The 15,261-nt window shown below is 38.5% G+C and overlaps 2 protein-coding genes across 4 annotated transcripts in view; one reads left to right on the top strand and one right to left on the bottom strand.

Moving 5' to 3' along the window:
- Window positions 1–117: 117 nt before the first annotated feature.
- Window positions 118–12,995, bottom strand: tmc8 (transmembrane channel-like 8). The gene is made up of 16 exons (XM_030134823.1): window positions 12,570–12,995; window positions 12,021–12,273; window positions 10,935–11,083; window positions 10,686–10,820; window positions 10,533–10,585; window positions 10,318–10,457; window positions 10,082–10,229; window positions 8,287–8,460; window positions 8,055–8,206; window positions 7,900–7,969; window positions 3,655–3,752; window positions 3,303–3,489; window positions 2,005–2,135; window positions 1,294–1,449; window positions 655–733; window positions 118–488 (listed from the first exon to the last, which is right to left on the bottom strand). The coding sequence occupies exons 1-16, from the start codon at window positions 12,610–12,612 to the stop codon at window positions 348–350; spliced, it is 2,109 nt and encodes a 702-aa protein (XP_029990683.1). The 5' UTR covers window positions 12,613–12,995; the 3' UTR covers window positions 118–347.
- Window positions 12,996–14,590: 1,595 nt separating this feature from the next.
- The window catches only part of tmc6b (transmembrane channel-like 6b), a 19,526-nt gene continuing 18,855 nt past the window's right edge, over window positions 14,591–15,261 (top strand). For 2 of the 3 annotated variants that reach the window (XM_030134792.1, XM_030134812.1), the window contains exon 1: window positions 14,591–14,667. The gene's annotated coding sequence lies outside the window, so the exon portion shown is untranslated. Of the gene's footprint in view, window positions 14,668–14,794; window positions 14,876–15,261 lie in introns of those variants that run through there. The other variant, XM_030134803.1, reaches the window with a different exon arrangement.

A 15,261-nucleotide genomic window follows, 5' to 3' on the forward strand; every position in this document is an offset into this window, starting at 1 on the left:
ACAAAACTATATTTAACAGGAGCTACAAATTGTGTTAGTTGTGTTTCTGCTTTGAAATGAGTGAAATTATATTCTTATGTACATGTTTATTTATAAGTAAAAACAGTTCAAATGTACTGATGTGCATCAAGCAACAAACTTTAAGTCATTTAAATACAAAGTTAATTTTTTTCAGAAGATACAAAAAGAAAAAGTAATCTTTGCTGATTACTGTCACCATTGCACATCTTATCTTCAAGCCAAAGCTTCAAACTTTTTATTTTTAGCAACTTCTAGCCAAGCAACTGTGTTTTAAAAAAAAAAAAGAAGATTAATTGTAAGACTGTGAGACAGTCTGAGGACACTGATCAGTTTGGAGGGGGGTCCTTCTGTTGCTGGCTGAGGGAGTTGTCCTCAACTGTGCCTGTAGAACGGACTCTGCGTACATTCCTCTGACCTCTAAGCATGGTGGCGTGCTGTTTCACCAGGAAACGCTTATCAGAGCTGCTCTGTGAGGATAACACATTTACAGAAAGAATATAACATACAGATTCAGCGGAAAAGGATGAAACACACGACTGACACATAATAAACTCACTTTCATGAATTAAATCAGCTGTAACTTCCTTCTAATCTGTAGGTACATACATTTTTGGTGACATGTGTGTGACTTACCATAACTAGCATGTCTTTCAGTCTCTCAATTGCTTTCTGATTGGCTCGTCCTCGTGACACATAGGAGGTTAAGATTATACTGAAAGAACGGAATATATTTCAAGTTACATTAAAAATTGTTTGACCACAAAATCCATTGTAAACCTCACATAATATATTGTGCAAACAAAGCTGAGAGTTGCAATTTTGGCAAAGAAATTGGTTCATAATATGTTACACACTCTGTATTATTCACTTGTATTCTCTAATTACTGTTAAGAAATATGAGATAGTATGCTAAAAGTACGATACACTATAATCTAAATTGTCTACAATACAGGTGCACAAACATGCTGTTTTTACAGAAATAAACTTTTAAGATCATGGATCCCGTATGGATTTGGATCATGGATTGGGAATGTATAAATAACATAGCAAGAAATGATCGACTTGACTACTGCAGTCAAGCAAAGAACCAATATTAATGACCTAAAAACATGTTCAACAAAAAGTTTTGGGTGGTAGAGGGATGAGAAAGAGACTCATCCCTCTACCACCCTTATGTGTTGTATACTTCATATCCTTAAAACCAGAAAAGTCAACAGACAGAGCTAGTGTTTGCTTTCCTCTGAGCGTGTATTTGTCTTGGTTTCTACTTACATTTCACCCAGTAGGAGTGGCAGGGCAAACGCCTCAGAGGACAGGTATCGGAGCGTGGTCTGAGCAGGACCGGGTAGAATGTCCACACACACTCCTGTCACATTAAACACTGTGGCACCATTTCCAAATGGACCACAGGAGGAAGACATGGAGAACCTGGAGGGAAAACCAGATAAAAAACAGATTGGACAAATCACAGTTCTGTGTGTCGTGACAGGTTTGTTAGAGTTGGCTGAAAGGTCTGAGTGTATGTGTGTTTGCTTTGCCTGGAGTTTTGTCTCACTAACAGAACTGTGCAGTAAGTGAGAAGACTAGAAAGAGGAGAAAGATATGTGACCAAAGGCAGTACATTTTTATATTGTTTTATTCATGCACACTGTGTGATGCTGTAACTGGCTGGACTGAAGCTCAACACCCAGAAACATCCTAAACACAGCAAAACTAGAGGAAACCAGAAAATCCAGGCAGAAGACAGAGTTTCTGCAGGTAAATGCACCACCTCACACTGACAGAGGGTCAGAAAAGATGATTGATAAGGATTATCATAATATATTGTATTCAGTATTTAGCGTACATAGTATTTTTCAGGAAAATGTCACATACTTTGCCTCTAAAAACTAGAATCAGTATTTCTACTTTTACCTGCAAATCATGTGTACTTTTTCTACATTTGAACAGGAGTATTTGTGTTTACCTTGTGTGATTTCTTACCTGAAGAAGTTGTAGGCCAGTGTGGCAGCAGCCATGAGGAGACCAAGCAGCAACATGAAGTGGAATAAAACTGAGGAGCTGGAGGCTCGAAACATCCTCTGCTCTGCTGCACAGCACCGCAGGACTACGAACTAAAAACAGCATCACAGAGACATGAGTCATGAAATATCAACTTAAATGGTGAAACAGGACTTTTAGGGCATGCTGTCCTCTCTTGTTCTGTGTCCTGTTAGTTTAAATTTCTTAAATGAAACATCAGAATACAGAACTAAAAAATACTTTTTTCCTCAGCCAAAGGTAACACATACAAATAGGTTTTGTTATTAAATCAGAAATCTGAGATATAATATTTTATTCTGACAGGAAAAAGTGAAGGCAACATCTGAAAGCTTGACTTTAAGAGGTAAAAATTTTTCCCAATGACTAATGTATTGGTAATAAATGGTAACTAATTTGTCTAACATAATTTTATTTATTTAGGGGAATGTGTTCTATTAGAATTGTTGTATAATACAACTTTTGTATTATAACTTTTATATTGTTGCCATCTTCCCAGCAGATAACTGTTCATCTGTGCTTAGTTAATTCTCAGTTTATTATGTGGCGGTAATAATAACCCTTTTAAGTCAATACAATGCACAGAATAATGAGCAAGATTAATAGAATGTATAATGTTAATTTCAGGGAACATACAAATGAGTTGTTTATTAAATCAGGATTGTTTAAGTTTAAAGAGTTGGTTGAATTAAGGACATTGCTGATTGTGTTTAGAGCGAGAAACGGACTTTTGCCTGCAAACTCGCAGAGATTATTTGTTTTAGTATCACAAGATGAAGAACATAGAAGGAGGTTTAATTTTAAACAGCAAAGGGTGCGTACTAACGTGAAGAAAATGTGTATTTCTGTTGTGGGTGTCAGGATGTGGAATTCTTTGGCAGTGGAAGAGAAGAGCTGTACAAATATTTTTCAGTTTAAGAGGTTGTATAGGGAAAGAATAGAGAAGCTTTATAAAAACATGTAATGACATAATTCAACTTATGGATGTTGGATTTATTTTACTTGCATTGACTATCAGGTAAACTGTTTACTGTAATAACTGTAATGGCAACGTATCTGATGTAAGCAGATGTTTCAAGAAAGGGGCAGGTATTAAAAGTTTTCTTCATCCTGCTCCTTTCCAATCATTTAGATTGGAATGAATGAATAAAATGAAATGAAATGAGAATAGAATAGAATAGAATAGAATAGAATAGAATAGAATAGAATAGAATAGAATAGAATAGAATAGAATAGATGACCTTTTTAATGTAGAAAGTGGCCGTCAGTGTGACAGTTCCTATCAGAGGCAGGAGAGGGCAGTAGTACACTCCCACCCAGGACACAGTTTGACCGTACACCAGGTCCAGGACATTGAAAGGGATCAGGAAGCGCTGTTTCCCCAACATCTTGGCCAGTGAGGACAAGGGGTATTTCTCCTGGAGTAACCTATCACATGAAGAAAAGTTAATAAGCACTGAATACATAGCTGGAAAATTCTATTCCCTCTATTAGTCAACCCGCTGTGCCATCAAAGACATTCATGTATCCAGCAGTGGCATTGGCAGTGATGACTAAGACAGAAAGAAGCTGTTGATCTGATGAAAAACCCACTTCCTGGGGAAGCTCAAGAGGAAGGTGCTGCTGAAAGTGGCAAGGAAATTGAAGATACACAGCTTGTACATCTCTCGACCAAACTGGTTCTCCCAACACTGTGAAAGAAAAAAAGACAGGAAAAGATCAGTAAATGTTTCTAATTTGGAAAGATCTTTATGAAAACCCTTATTTGCTGAAGATACAATCTAAGACAGACAGATCCAGATAAGCAAGTTCAGACCAGCGGTGCAGTTTACATCCGGGCATCTCCAAAAATTCTTGTGACTTAAATATGAATAATAAAAAGTAACAATTGGATCTACTCATCTGTCATTATGATGTGTATTAAAGGTACGACATGTAGAATCTCATCTTTGAAATAATTAAGAATGACCTGTAAGTATCGTTAGAGTGTTTAGAATGAAGATTTTTGACGTTATAACAAAGATGTCAGTGTATTACACCACAGATATGAACCGAAATTCTTGACAGCCATGGGTCGATGTGTCACTGTGAATGTATGTGACCACTAGAGGCAGTACTGAGTCATTCTGCTGGTTTCTTGTCTTGATGTAAACTAACACCATGGCCAAGTTGAGGAAGAGAAGCATTAAGAATAAAATTCAAAGAAGGTAGTTTTGGTTGTTTTCACCACTGCACATAGCTCTAAAGTAAAAGAATGACATTTGATACAAAAACAGTGTTACTTCTCCACTCATATTGTTATGTTTACCGTTTATTGAGACATGGTTTGTTGATACAAAAAACTTCATTCTTAATTCAAACACAGAAACAGCTTTTGGTTGTTGTGAGTGGGGTCTGGCACTGACAGTTACAACCCCCTTTAAAACCTAATATGCAGTGTGATATACAGTACCGTGCAAAAGTCTCAGGCAGCCTTTAGCTGTGTTATTTTTAGAGGGTGTGTGTCTTTAATTCTCACAACAAATATTCAGGAAATATGTGCACAGTATTGAAACACACACACAAATAACAACTAAATACTGTACTATCTGCAGGTAAAGTCAGTATTTAGTGTGACCTCCATTTAGATTCAGTAAATCTTCAACTCTCTTGGGTCGCCTGTCTGGATGATTTCTTAAAGGAGTGATATTTTGCTTTTTTACTGATTGCACTCTATGTATTCATCATATTTTAAACTGTTTTTAATGGTATTTTATTGTGTTCCATGGGTATTCTAATTGTATTTTATTTGTACAGTTTTATTCGTTTTTTGCAATGTAAAGTTGCTACTTTACAGTGTTACATGTACTCCATGTGTCTCCCCCTACCTCCCCCCTCTCCCCCAGTCTCTCTCTATCTCTATCTCTCTCTCTTTTCTCCTCCTTTACTCTCGCTCTTTAACCCCAAAACCCCAACTGGTCAAGGCAGACGGCCATCCTTCAGGAGTCTGGGTCTGCTCGAGGTTTCTGCCTGTTAAAGGGAAGTTTTTCCTCGCCACTGTCACCAGTCACAAGTGTTTGGTCCTGGAGGATTCTGTTGGGTTTCTGTAAATTTGATTTGATTTTGATTTGATTTGATAAAGCACTTTGTGACTCTGTCTGTGAAAAGTGCTCTATAAATAAAATGTACTTACTTACTTACTTAAATGGAATTATACATTTAAAAACATTTCCCTGTGGTCTACATAAACTGTAAATGCCATGCTTGGGTCTGAATTTGTCACAGTTTGTTTCTCTGCCATTTACTTTGGGACCCTGTCACCTCATTACTCTCACTGTTTTCACCTGGGACTCTCTGCTGCTCTCCTCTTTCTCACTGTGCCACACCTTTTCAGCCAATCCCTTTCCACCTGTCTGCTCCCGCCCTCACTCAGCCACACCCACCTCATCAGCCAACTCTGTTCACCTGGGGACACAGCTGCAGCTCATCAGGCTGACAGTTTATATTCACTCCTCTACTCTCTGTTCTTTGCTAGGTTGTAGTTCAATGCCTGCTGGACACTCCTGCTCTGTACCTTTTGCTCGTTCCTGTTTCAGACCTTCGCATGACCTTGGTCCACGTAAAGGACTGCCCCAGTAAACCTGCCTGCCTGTTACCCTGGACTACGTCTCCCCACCTGTCTCCCACCTGCCTCTCCTCCGTCCCGGTTCCATGTCACACTTCCTGTCTCCCGGTCAGTCTGCCTATCCTCATACCTGTTCTACGATTCATCGCTTGTCTCCCTATTACCTGTCTGCTTCGCACCTGGAATCACTTCTGTCCATCTACTCCCCCCTGACTGTGGGTTTAAATAAATAACCACACTAAACGTACTCCCACTTCTGTGTGTTGCATTTGGGTCCTAACCTCCCCTGTGACAGAATTCTTCATTAATTAAACTCCACAGGTACATCTTCAACCCTATTTCTGAGTAATGACAGGAGAAAGATCATTTTGGGCGCTGGCCCTTTAAATGCAAATCAGCCACTTTACATTCCACCCCCTCCAGGTTGTTGACTGTGCTGCTCTGTCCTGTTCAGCCATTTGAGTTTGTTAATGCAACTGTAGTCTTTTCATAGTCTTTTCTTCTTTGTTTCTGTCCAGATGATCCCCTTTAGCTTCTAAAATATTTTTTTTTCTATAAATATTACTAAAAAGACTTAGAAATGCACATGTGTTGTCATAGTCTTGCTCAGCCAACAAAGCTAAAGGCTACCTAGGACTTTTGTACAGTACTGTATATCAATATCACAACCTTGAATGAAAATTCAAGTATGTTTTGGGTCCTGTGTGTCATTCAAGCACCTAATCTGCTGCTACCGAAAGTAGAAATTATTACAGGGTTGACTGGGTTGGTAATTACAGATTGCTCTCCTTTTTCTTCTTTTGAGTATATGCTGTCCTTTTATAGGCATGCACTGTCTCACATTTCAATACTAATTTAACTCTAAAGTAACTTGAGAATAGTGCCATTATCAGGAGAATCTGTAAAACTTCCTGGGCTATTGGTGTTTTAAGATCCTCACAACACCTTTAGGTAAAACAATCAACAACAGTGGTCTACAAGTAAAATGCCTTCAAAGTAAAAGTAATGAAACTTTATTAAGTTTGAGTCAATAATACAGAAAAATTAAGTCAAAAATGCTGGATGGTTGTAGTGTCCAAGATACAGCCTTGGATCAAAATGTAAAAGTCTGAGAATTAATGAGAGAATGTGTTTTACTCAAAGGAATATTTGTCTCAGAGCTGCCAGATCTACTTCATTCACTTTACAGGTTTTTCTAGTGGAAGATTCACAAATCTATTGTATAAATGCACATAAACCACTGTATACATGTAATAACACTTTATCATATACATTGAAAACATCAGTAAACCAGCACTTAGTAATTTATTTTCCAATTCATCTTATTAATGTACACTGAACAAAAATATAAACGCACCACTTTTGTTTTTGCTCCCATTTTTCATGAGCTGAACTCAAAGATCTAAAACTTTTTCTGTGTACACACAAGGTTTATTTCTCAAAAATATTGTTCACAAATCTGTCTAAATTTGTGTTAGTGAACACTTCTTCTTTGCTGAGATAATCCATCCACCTCACAGGTGTGGCCTATCAAGATGCTGATTAGACAGCATGATTTTTGCACAGGTGTGCCTTAGGCTGGCCACAATAAAAGGCCACTCCAAAATGTGCAGTTTTATCACACAGCACAATACCACAGATGTCACAAGTTTTGAGGGAATATGCAATTGGCATGCTGACTTCAGGAATCTCCACCAGAGCTTTTGCCTGTGAATTGAATGTTCATTTCTCTACCATAAGCCATCTCCAAAGCTGTTTCAGAGAATTCATGAAGAAGACTGTGCGAGGAAAATGGTGGTCACACCAAATACTGACTGGTTTTCTGACCCCCCTGGACCACCCAATAGAGTAAAACTGCACATTTTAGAGTGGCCTTTTATTGTGGCCAGCCTAAGTCACACCTGTGCAATAATCCTGCTGTCTAATCAGCATCTTGATATGCCACACCTGTGAGGTGGATGGATTATCCCAGCAAAGGACAAAGGAGAAGTGCTCACTAACACAGATTTAGACAAATTTATGAACAATATTTGAGAGAAATAGGCCTTTTGTGTACATAGAAAAAGTTTTAGATCTTTGAGTTCAGCTCATGAAAAATGGGAGCAAAAACAAAAGTGGTGCGTTTATATTTTTGTTCAGTGTATGTAAGATTTAGTACATTTAATCTCTAATGCAGATGATTTCTAAAAAAAATAATAATTGTAGAGCAGTGTGAGCACTAACTCTAAACCTACCGGCTCAAGATTTGTCGTGAAGAGGAAAAACAGATATATCCCCAAAGACGCCAGCTTCAGAAAGATACTCCTGAGGAAACAACAGAGTGAAACCATGCACATGTGTATATACGTCTGTGTGCGCAAATGGTTTTCTACATGTTGATCATATTTACCTCACCAGTGTGGCATTGACCTGCATGGTAAAGGAGTAGTCTTCAAAAGAGGAAATCTTCCGGAAGACGTGAGGGAGGAACAGGTTGACAAAGGTGATGGTGATGGGAGGGAGGTACTGCAGGAAGAGACTGACCAACCAGTAGTGCCCTCTCTGACAAAGACACAGGGATCAGTGAAATGTCAAATGCAACAACACTAAGCAAAGTCCGACGTTATCAACATGAACCTCACCTTCTGCCCCTCTGACTGTGATGTCACAGTGGCAAAATAAATGAGGTAAAAGGCTCCTCCCAGCAGAGACAGGACAATCAGATTGAGGATGAACCTCAGCAGGTAGAGACGAATCCTCTGGCCAAGTGTCCTCTGAGCCTCGCGCAGAGAGAACGTCTGCTCCTCCAAGAACAGCTGAGGACACCAATAAAAGATCTAATCACACGCATCAACCACAAGAGCAATAATAACATAATAAAACAACAAGAATATGAATAAAAAAGAGGAAATATTGAAATTCACAAAGAGATGAAAACTCTTCTTGAAAATTTAAGGTTCGTGTCTGTGATATCTGGTGGTTAAATTGCAGATCGCAACTGACTGAACATAACAAGGTCCTGGTTAGATCAAGTGAAGGGGATATTAGCTATAGTTCACATTAAAACATAGTAAAATGGAAATATACCTGACACATAACACACAAAAAAGGAGAAGAGGAAGTCCGTTCTGACCGACTGAACCACAGTGCTGTGCAAAAGTCTTAAGCCACTGTTAGATGTGTTGAGCATAAATATATATTTCTCAGGCTCTATATCATGATACAAGCAGAATGTACAGGAGATACGTGTTAAAAACATTTACAAAAATACAATAAAAACCCCTGTTTCTATATCTAGCGCAACCTTCCTTTGCACTGTGGTTGTTTTAAAGTGCTTTACAAAATAAATATAGAGAGCTTAAATGTTAATCTTCCCCTTGTAAGTCACTGGAAAAAAGCATCTCAATTTGATGTTGTTTGTGACTTTTGAGTCATTGAAATAATAGAGTTCACACTTAATGCATGCATTTTTATGTGTGTGTGTGTGCCTGTAAGTTGTATACATTTTGTGCACATATTTCCTATAATAATAATAATAATAATAATAATAATAATTATAAAAATAATAATAATGATACATTTTATTTGGTGGCACCTTTCAAGTCACCCAAGGTCACCTTACAGACAATGAAAAGCATAAGATAACAACATCAAACGTAATTAAAACAAAACATCAACCAAACAACAAGTGTAGTGTACAATGTCCAGTCAGAGTGAATATGCCAGTTTGAACAGATGGGTTTTGAGTTTGGTTTTAAATGTAGTGATGGAGTCTGACTGTCTTATGTGTGGGAGGAGGGAGTTCCAAAGTTTGGGTGCTGAGCAGCTGAAGGCGCGGTCTAGGGAATATTTTGTTCCTTCATCAATAAATCCTGTCCTCGAGGGCCAGTATCCTGGATGTTTTAGATATTACCCTCTTCCATTACACCTGGAAACCATTACATCGTTATCGGGTTTCTGCAGAGCATGATGATGAGCTGATCATTAATTGGACCAGGTGTGCTGGAGGAGGGAAATATCTAAAACATGCAGGATAGTGGCCCTCGAGGACTGGATTTGAATACCCCTGATATACAGTATGTGCTATTTACAACCCTGCAAAAACAACAAAGCTAAAGACATTTTCACGGTACTGCATCTGTCCGTTTCTTTAATTTCAGGAAGCAAAGAAGTAAGTTATTTGAGCAACCCAAATTGTTTGAAAGGCACACTTTTAGTCAGTAGCTATAAATGTAGCACCTCGAATGGAGAACTTGAAGAATGCATATATGGTTTGCTGCACACCATATCTGCAAACCATTTGCATGATCTTTTACCCTCAGATTAACTTGACTTGCTGAAAGTATTCAACATTCTCCTCCTCCTCTGTGTCTCATTACTAGTGGAGGATGCCAGACCTATCTACAGTGCAGTGTAGCTCTGGATATGAAAGACTACCTTCAGGTCATTTCTGATGAAGCTGTGTTTGAGAGTAGCAGCAGCAGGGTCCTGGATATTGAAGTCCCAGCCACAGAACATTTTATAGCTCACATACATGTTGTAACGCTTCCCCAGCATCCAGGTGTGCTTGTAGCCAACTATGGTTCTAGTGCAAATGTTTAACAGATGAACAAATGCATTAGAAATACAGTAAAGACAGTGAGCATTACGTCTGTGGCATTTTTTCAACTGACCTGCGGACCACCATGATAAGACTGAGCAAGAGGATGACAAGGATTCCCGCAAGGTACAGCAGAGGAGTATTCAAACATGGCATATTCAAAGAACCACGTGTATAAAAGCCAAAGAAAACTGGAGAACGATCCAGGTAGCCCTGCAGGAGGGAGAGTATGAAGACAGATCATAATGCAAGACATTCATCCCCAAATATTAGAAAACAAACTCTTACCGATCCCAGGAAGAAATCCAAAACTGAATCATTGCCTCCAAACCTCAAGGGTTCTGTAAAATCAGAGACCGAAACAATCCTTGTACTGAGTTTGCCTGGATATGCTGCACATTCACCTGTGGTACTTGTCCTGTGTTATTGTGAGTCACTCACCACTGGTGTTTCCCCTGCCGTAAAACGTTGTAGGACCCAGAATGAAGCCCCATATTAGAGCAAAGTGCAGTACATTCAAGAAAACCAGATATCTGAGGAAAACAAAATAGGCTTTCACGCCAACTCCAAACTTTCCTGCAACAGAAGAGAGAGAATCTGAAGTGTTTAGGTAGAATAATCAGTCACGTTATGCAATGTGTCTCTGTCAATTACAAGTCCATATAATACACTGCAGTATGTTTCTCTTACCTTGAATGGCATGGAGTGTGTGTTGCCATGGCAACAGGCCTGAAAGAGCCCCTCCCATTTGTGCCCACACCCTCTTCCTGTTGATACTCTGGCTCCGCCTCCATGACTCCCAAAAACCAATATTGGTTATTTGCATACTCCTCCTTTCTCTAGTAAGCAGTGCACATAAAACAATCAAGACTTTCACAGTGTTATCTAAGTGAAAAATGTATTAATCTGGAGAAACATTTGATATTGTCATTGAATCATACTGGTTATAAATCATCTATGTCAAACTTGTAAGCTTTCGCAAATGATGGTTCAGCTTTAGTACACACACCTACAGTGACTGAAATCAGACAATAACACTTGATCTACATGAACAAAGTGTTAAATATACCCAGATTACATTACATAACATTACATCATGTCAAACTGCCAGAAAATTACATGATAGCCATCAGTAATTTTTCCATATTATTTTACATAGCTGGTTTTGAAAACTTGGATTTTAAGTAGTTTTTATTTCCTTATGTTAACTCTGATGCTGGCTATTATTACACACCTGCTTTCAAATACAGCTTTTATTTGAGGAAATATTATATTTCTATTTTATGCAGCTGCTGCTACTCCACTGCATCTCATTAGCAAATACACTTTGTACTACACCACATTTTTCTCACAGCTTCAACTGGTCATCAAATTCCTATCCAGTGCAAATCATGCACACTGTTGTCCACTGTTTCAGACACATGACACATTAGTAATCACCTTTGATTACATACTCTGAGTCCCAGTTACACCTTATCTATCACGAATAAATCACATTGTCACAATCATTTCATGAGAAGGAGTAAAAAATATTTCATGGATAACAGTGTATCGCCCAGTGTTTCACATGTCTTCTTTCATGGGATGAGTATGGGGTGAAATTATTCTCCTTCTTAGGCTAAATGAACTAAAAACCTTTTTGGATTATGAAGGAAATGTATTGTCACAACTCTCTCATCTACACAATGATTTGTTTTGCTAAATCATAGGCATTCTCAACTGGCTCTAACTTCCAAAAGGATGTAAAATCAGAAGCAGCAATAATGAGACTCTCACCTGGTGTCTCTCTTCCCCTGAATACACACTGCCAGGTTCCTGAGTGGCTGAGCAGATGTCCTGTCTCTGGACAGGTGGCCATGGCTCAGCCTCTCCCCTGGCTCTGGACCACCATGGTGGTCCTCACTGGCATCCCAGTAGTCCTGTCTGTTCTGCAACGGACGGCTGGCCTGAATGCTGGGCAGCAGGTCGAATATCTCCGTCTGATAATACTCGCATGAGTCGGAGGACAAGGTGGAGTGAGAGCTCTCATCTGATAGATAGATAGATAGATAGATAGATAGATAGATAGATAGATAGATAGATAGATAGATAGATAGATAGATAGATAGATAGATAGATAGATAGATAGATAGATACCTCTCGTTCACCACACAAATAGGTGCTTGTGTAATGGCAATAATCTAGTCTATTCTTCTTTAAGCTCTTGTTCACCACACAAATTGTTAAACAATTCCTTGCCAGGATGTCATCTATGTCTGTCGCACACATACAGTATATATACTCAGATTACTAATGCGCACAACCATTTCTATTATTTTTTGTTACCTGACAGGAGTCTCAAGAAGTTGACACTGTTGTGTTCCTCCATACTGTTCACCTAATGTTCAAATGTTGTAACACTTAGTCGCGTCAGTTCAGTTAAGTTAAAAAATTGAAGCTATGAGAAAACATGTTGCCATAAAATGAAACTTCAAGTTCTGAAAAAGTTACTTCCGCAATTTCCTTTAAAAAAGAAAACCTCCTTCTTTGCATCTCAAAGCAACGTCACACAACAGAAGACCTCCGGGTGGCTGATCTGGAGTTAGCGTTGCTCCTCAAGTCCTGTTGGTATGGTTCACTGTTTGACAGGTGGTGCAGATTTTAGATCTGTTCACTCATACATTAACTCACTGACTGCTGATAGACTTGACATCTCACAGGAAATCACATGACAGGATGCAGACACTGGTGTTTTTTTAGTGGCTGAAAATATTACAAACCATTTCACAACATAAAAAAAGTATCTACACACTTGGACTGATAAAGAATATAACATAAAGATACATAAAGTAATGCCTTAGGAGAGTGACTTCTGAGATACAGTTTTCCCTTCAGCATGTGTTAGATGATCAGATAAATGATTTAATCTTTTACTCTTGTTTTTTTCTTTTGTTTTTAGAAGCATATAGCTGCACTGGATAACGGGACATGCTTGACATGATGTCTGTGTTTTTTCATGTGGAAACTGAGGTTTGAATCTAATGAGATCACCTAGCAGAAAAGCAGCCTCCACCCACACTTACTACACCACAAAGACATTTAAGATTTCCAGTCAGTAACATTTACAATGAAACATGAGCACTGGTGCCATTTCTTATCCGTTCTTCTGCCCTGCTTGAATTCAACAGGGATTCTAAAACTGTAATATAGCACTTCAGCCAGTGTTTTTCATTTTTTCCTGGGGATTGACTTTTAAAGAGTAACAAATAGCTGTGGCCTTATCTGTAGATCAAGAACAAAGATCAAATTTATCACATGTTCCTCTATCATGCTATGTTATCTCCAATAAGTTCAGTAAATCAAAGTTTTGTTTTAAATAATTGTGTTTCAATGTATTATTAAAAAACAAAAACAAACAAACAAACAAAAAAAACATCCATCTTGTTGAAGGATCTTGAACTGCTTGAAATGCAAATTTATTTTTGGGACCCAAACAAAATCCTACCAATGTGTCCTTTAGGAATGGACTTTCATACATGCTACAGATTACTCATTACTGTGTATGTAGCATTTTATATTGCAGATACTAATTTCTACTTCACAGTACACTGGTGGGTTCTTTAACCTCAAAAAAGTGAAGAAGTACCTAAAAAATGTATGTAGGAACTGCACTTGCATGACTGTACATGTAATTGTCTACTTAAAGATGGTGTCTGCGTCTATTGAAGATTGCTGCATGTGTTTTTTCCACAGGTTCTGCATAAGAGCAGTGACATCTTATACAAGTTTTTAGGGTGGCTGGGTCAGTCTCCCTTAGTTTTGAAGGTGTGGATAGGTGTATGGGTCAAAAGAAAGGGAGAGGAGATTATGGTGCCAAAGACAGGACTCTTGAATAATAATATTTAGCTCACCTTTTCATGCTCCACCTTATGTACCCTTTGAAACCTAACACTGAAGTTATTAGCCTATATTATCTACTATATCAAGCTTACATCTTCTTTCTTTTCTTTGTTAATTAGGAATTGTCACCTATTTGTTTGTCACAACTAAGCAAACAAATAAAAACCAGTGTAATACTGTACTGTACTATTTGAGGCAGACATTCAGACAAACACCGGTAGAGGTACAGTATTTCAATCCTCAGCGGGTCACGACCAACACACGGAGGTCTGCGGGGGTCGGATATACATTAAAGTTAGAAAGCCGTACCGAAAAACACATTAAGGAACTCGTAAAATACGAAACGGATCACCACATATATGTGTGAGTGTTTAAAATGAGAGAAGATGCAGCTGTCGGGTTTACATTTGTATATAGAGACATTGAAAACTAACATCACCCCCCCCTTTTAGAAATGGTTCAACCTCTGCCGTTCGATTGCGCGTGCATTCTATTTTGACTGACATAAGAACAGACTGAACGGGTTAGTCAAGTTCGCAGTGCGGTGAGTTACTGCTTTATCCAAGTACTCTCATTTGTAGTTTGTTTCGCTTTATTTGTTCAGCCCTTTGTTTTATGAACTTTTACATTTGTTATCGCTGCTGGTGTAACAGTTTGTCAACTTCATAAAACTCAGTCAGGTTGACAAGCCCCGCTCCCAGTCGTTGGTCGTCATTCAAGCTGGTAAATCGACAATAGACACCAACTGAAATGTAGGTTTTTGTAGATACAGACAGTTACAGATTCACCTGTGTCGCTCTGAATCTGGTGCTTGTTCAGTAGAAAAGCCCACAGGAAAAAGTACAGATTCTCAATCTTGAGTGAATGAGATTTTGTGGCCTATTGTGCAACGACAGGGTGGTGTGTAGTATATAGACTGTTATTTGTCCAAACTATAGGTCCCTGCACATTAAACATGCATACTAATAGTGTCTTAAAGCGTCTATTAAAGTGGTGATTCTCATAAATCCTACCAAGGACGAGATACATTTGTTGCGCCTAAGATATATAGACAGATAGATCTATGTTTTCTCTATTCTGCATTTTTTATTACAGCTCAGAAGTTCAGAAGTTTCCAGTTAATGTGATGTAGCCAGAA

This window comes from Sphaeramia orbicularis, chromosome 1, assembly GCF_902148855.1.
Source record: "Sphaeramia orbicularis chromosome 1, fSphaOr1.1, whole genome shotgun sequence".
Classification (NCBI taxonomy): domain Eukaryota; kingdom Metazoa; phylum Chordata; class Actinopteri; order Kurtiformes; family Apogonidae; genus Sphaeramia; species Sphaeramia orbicularis.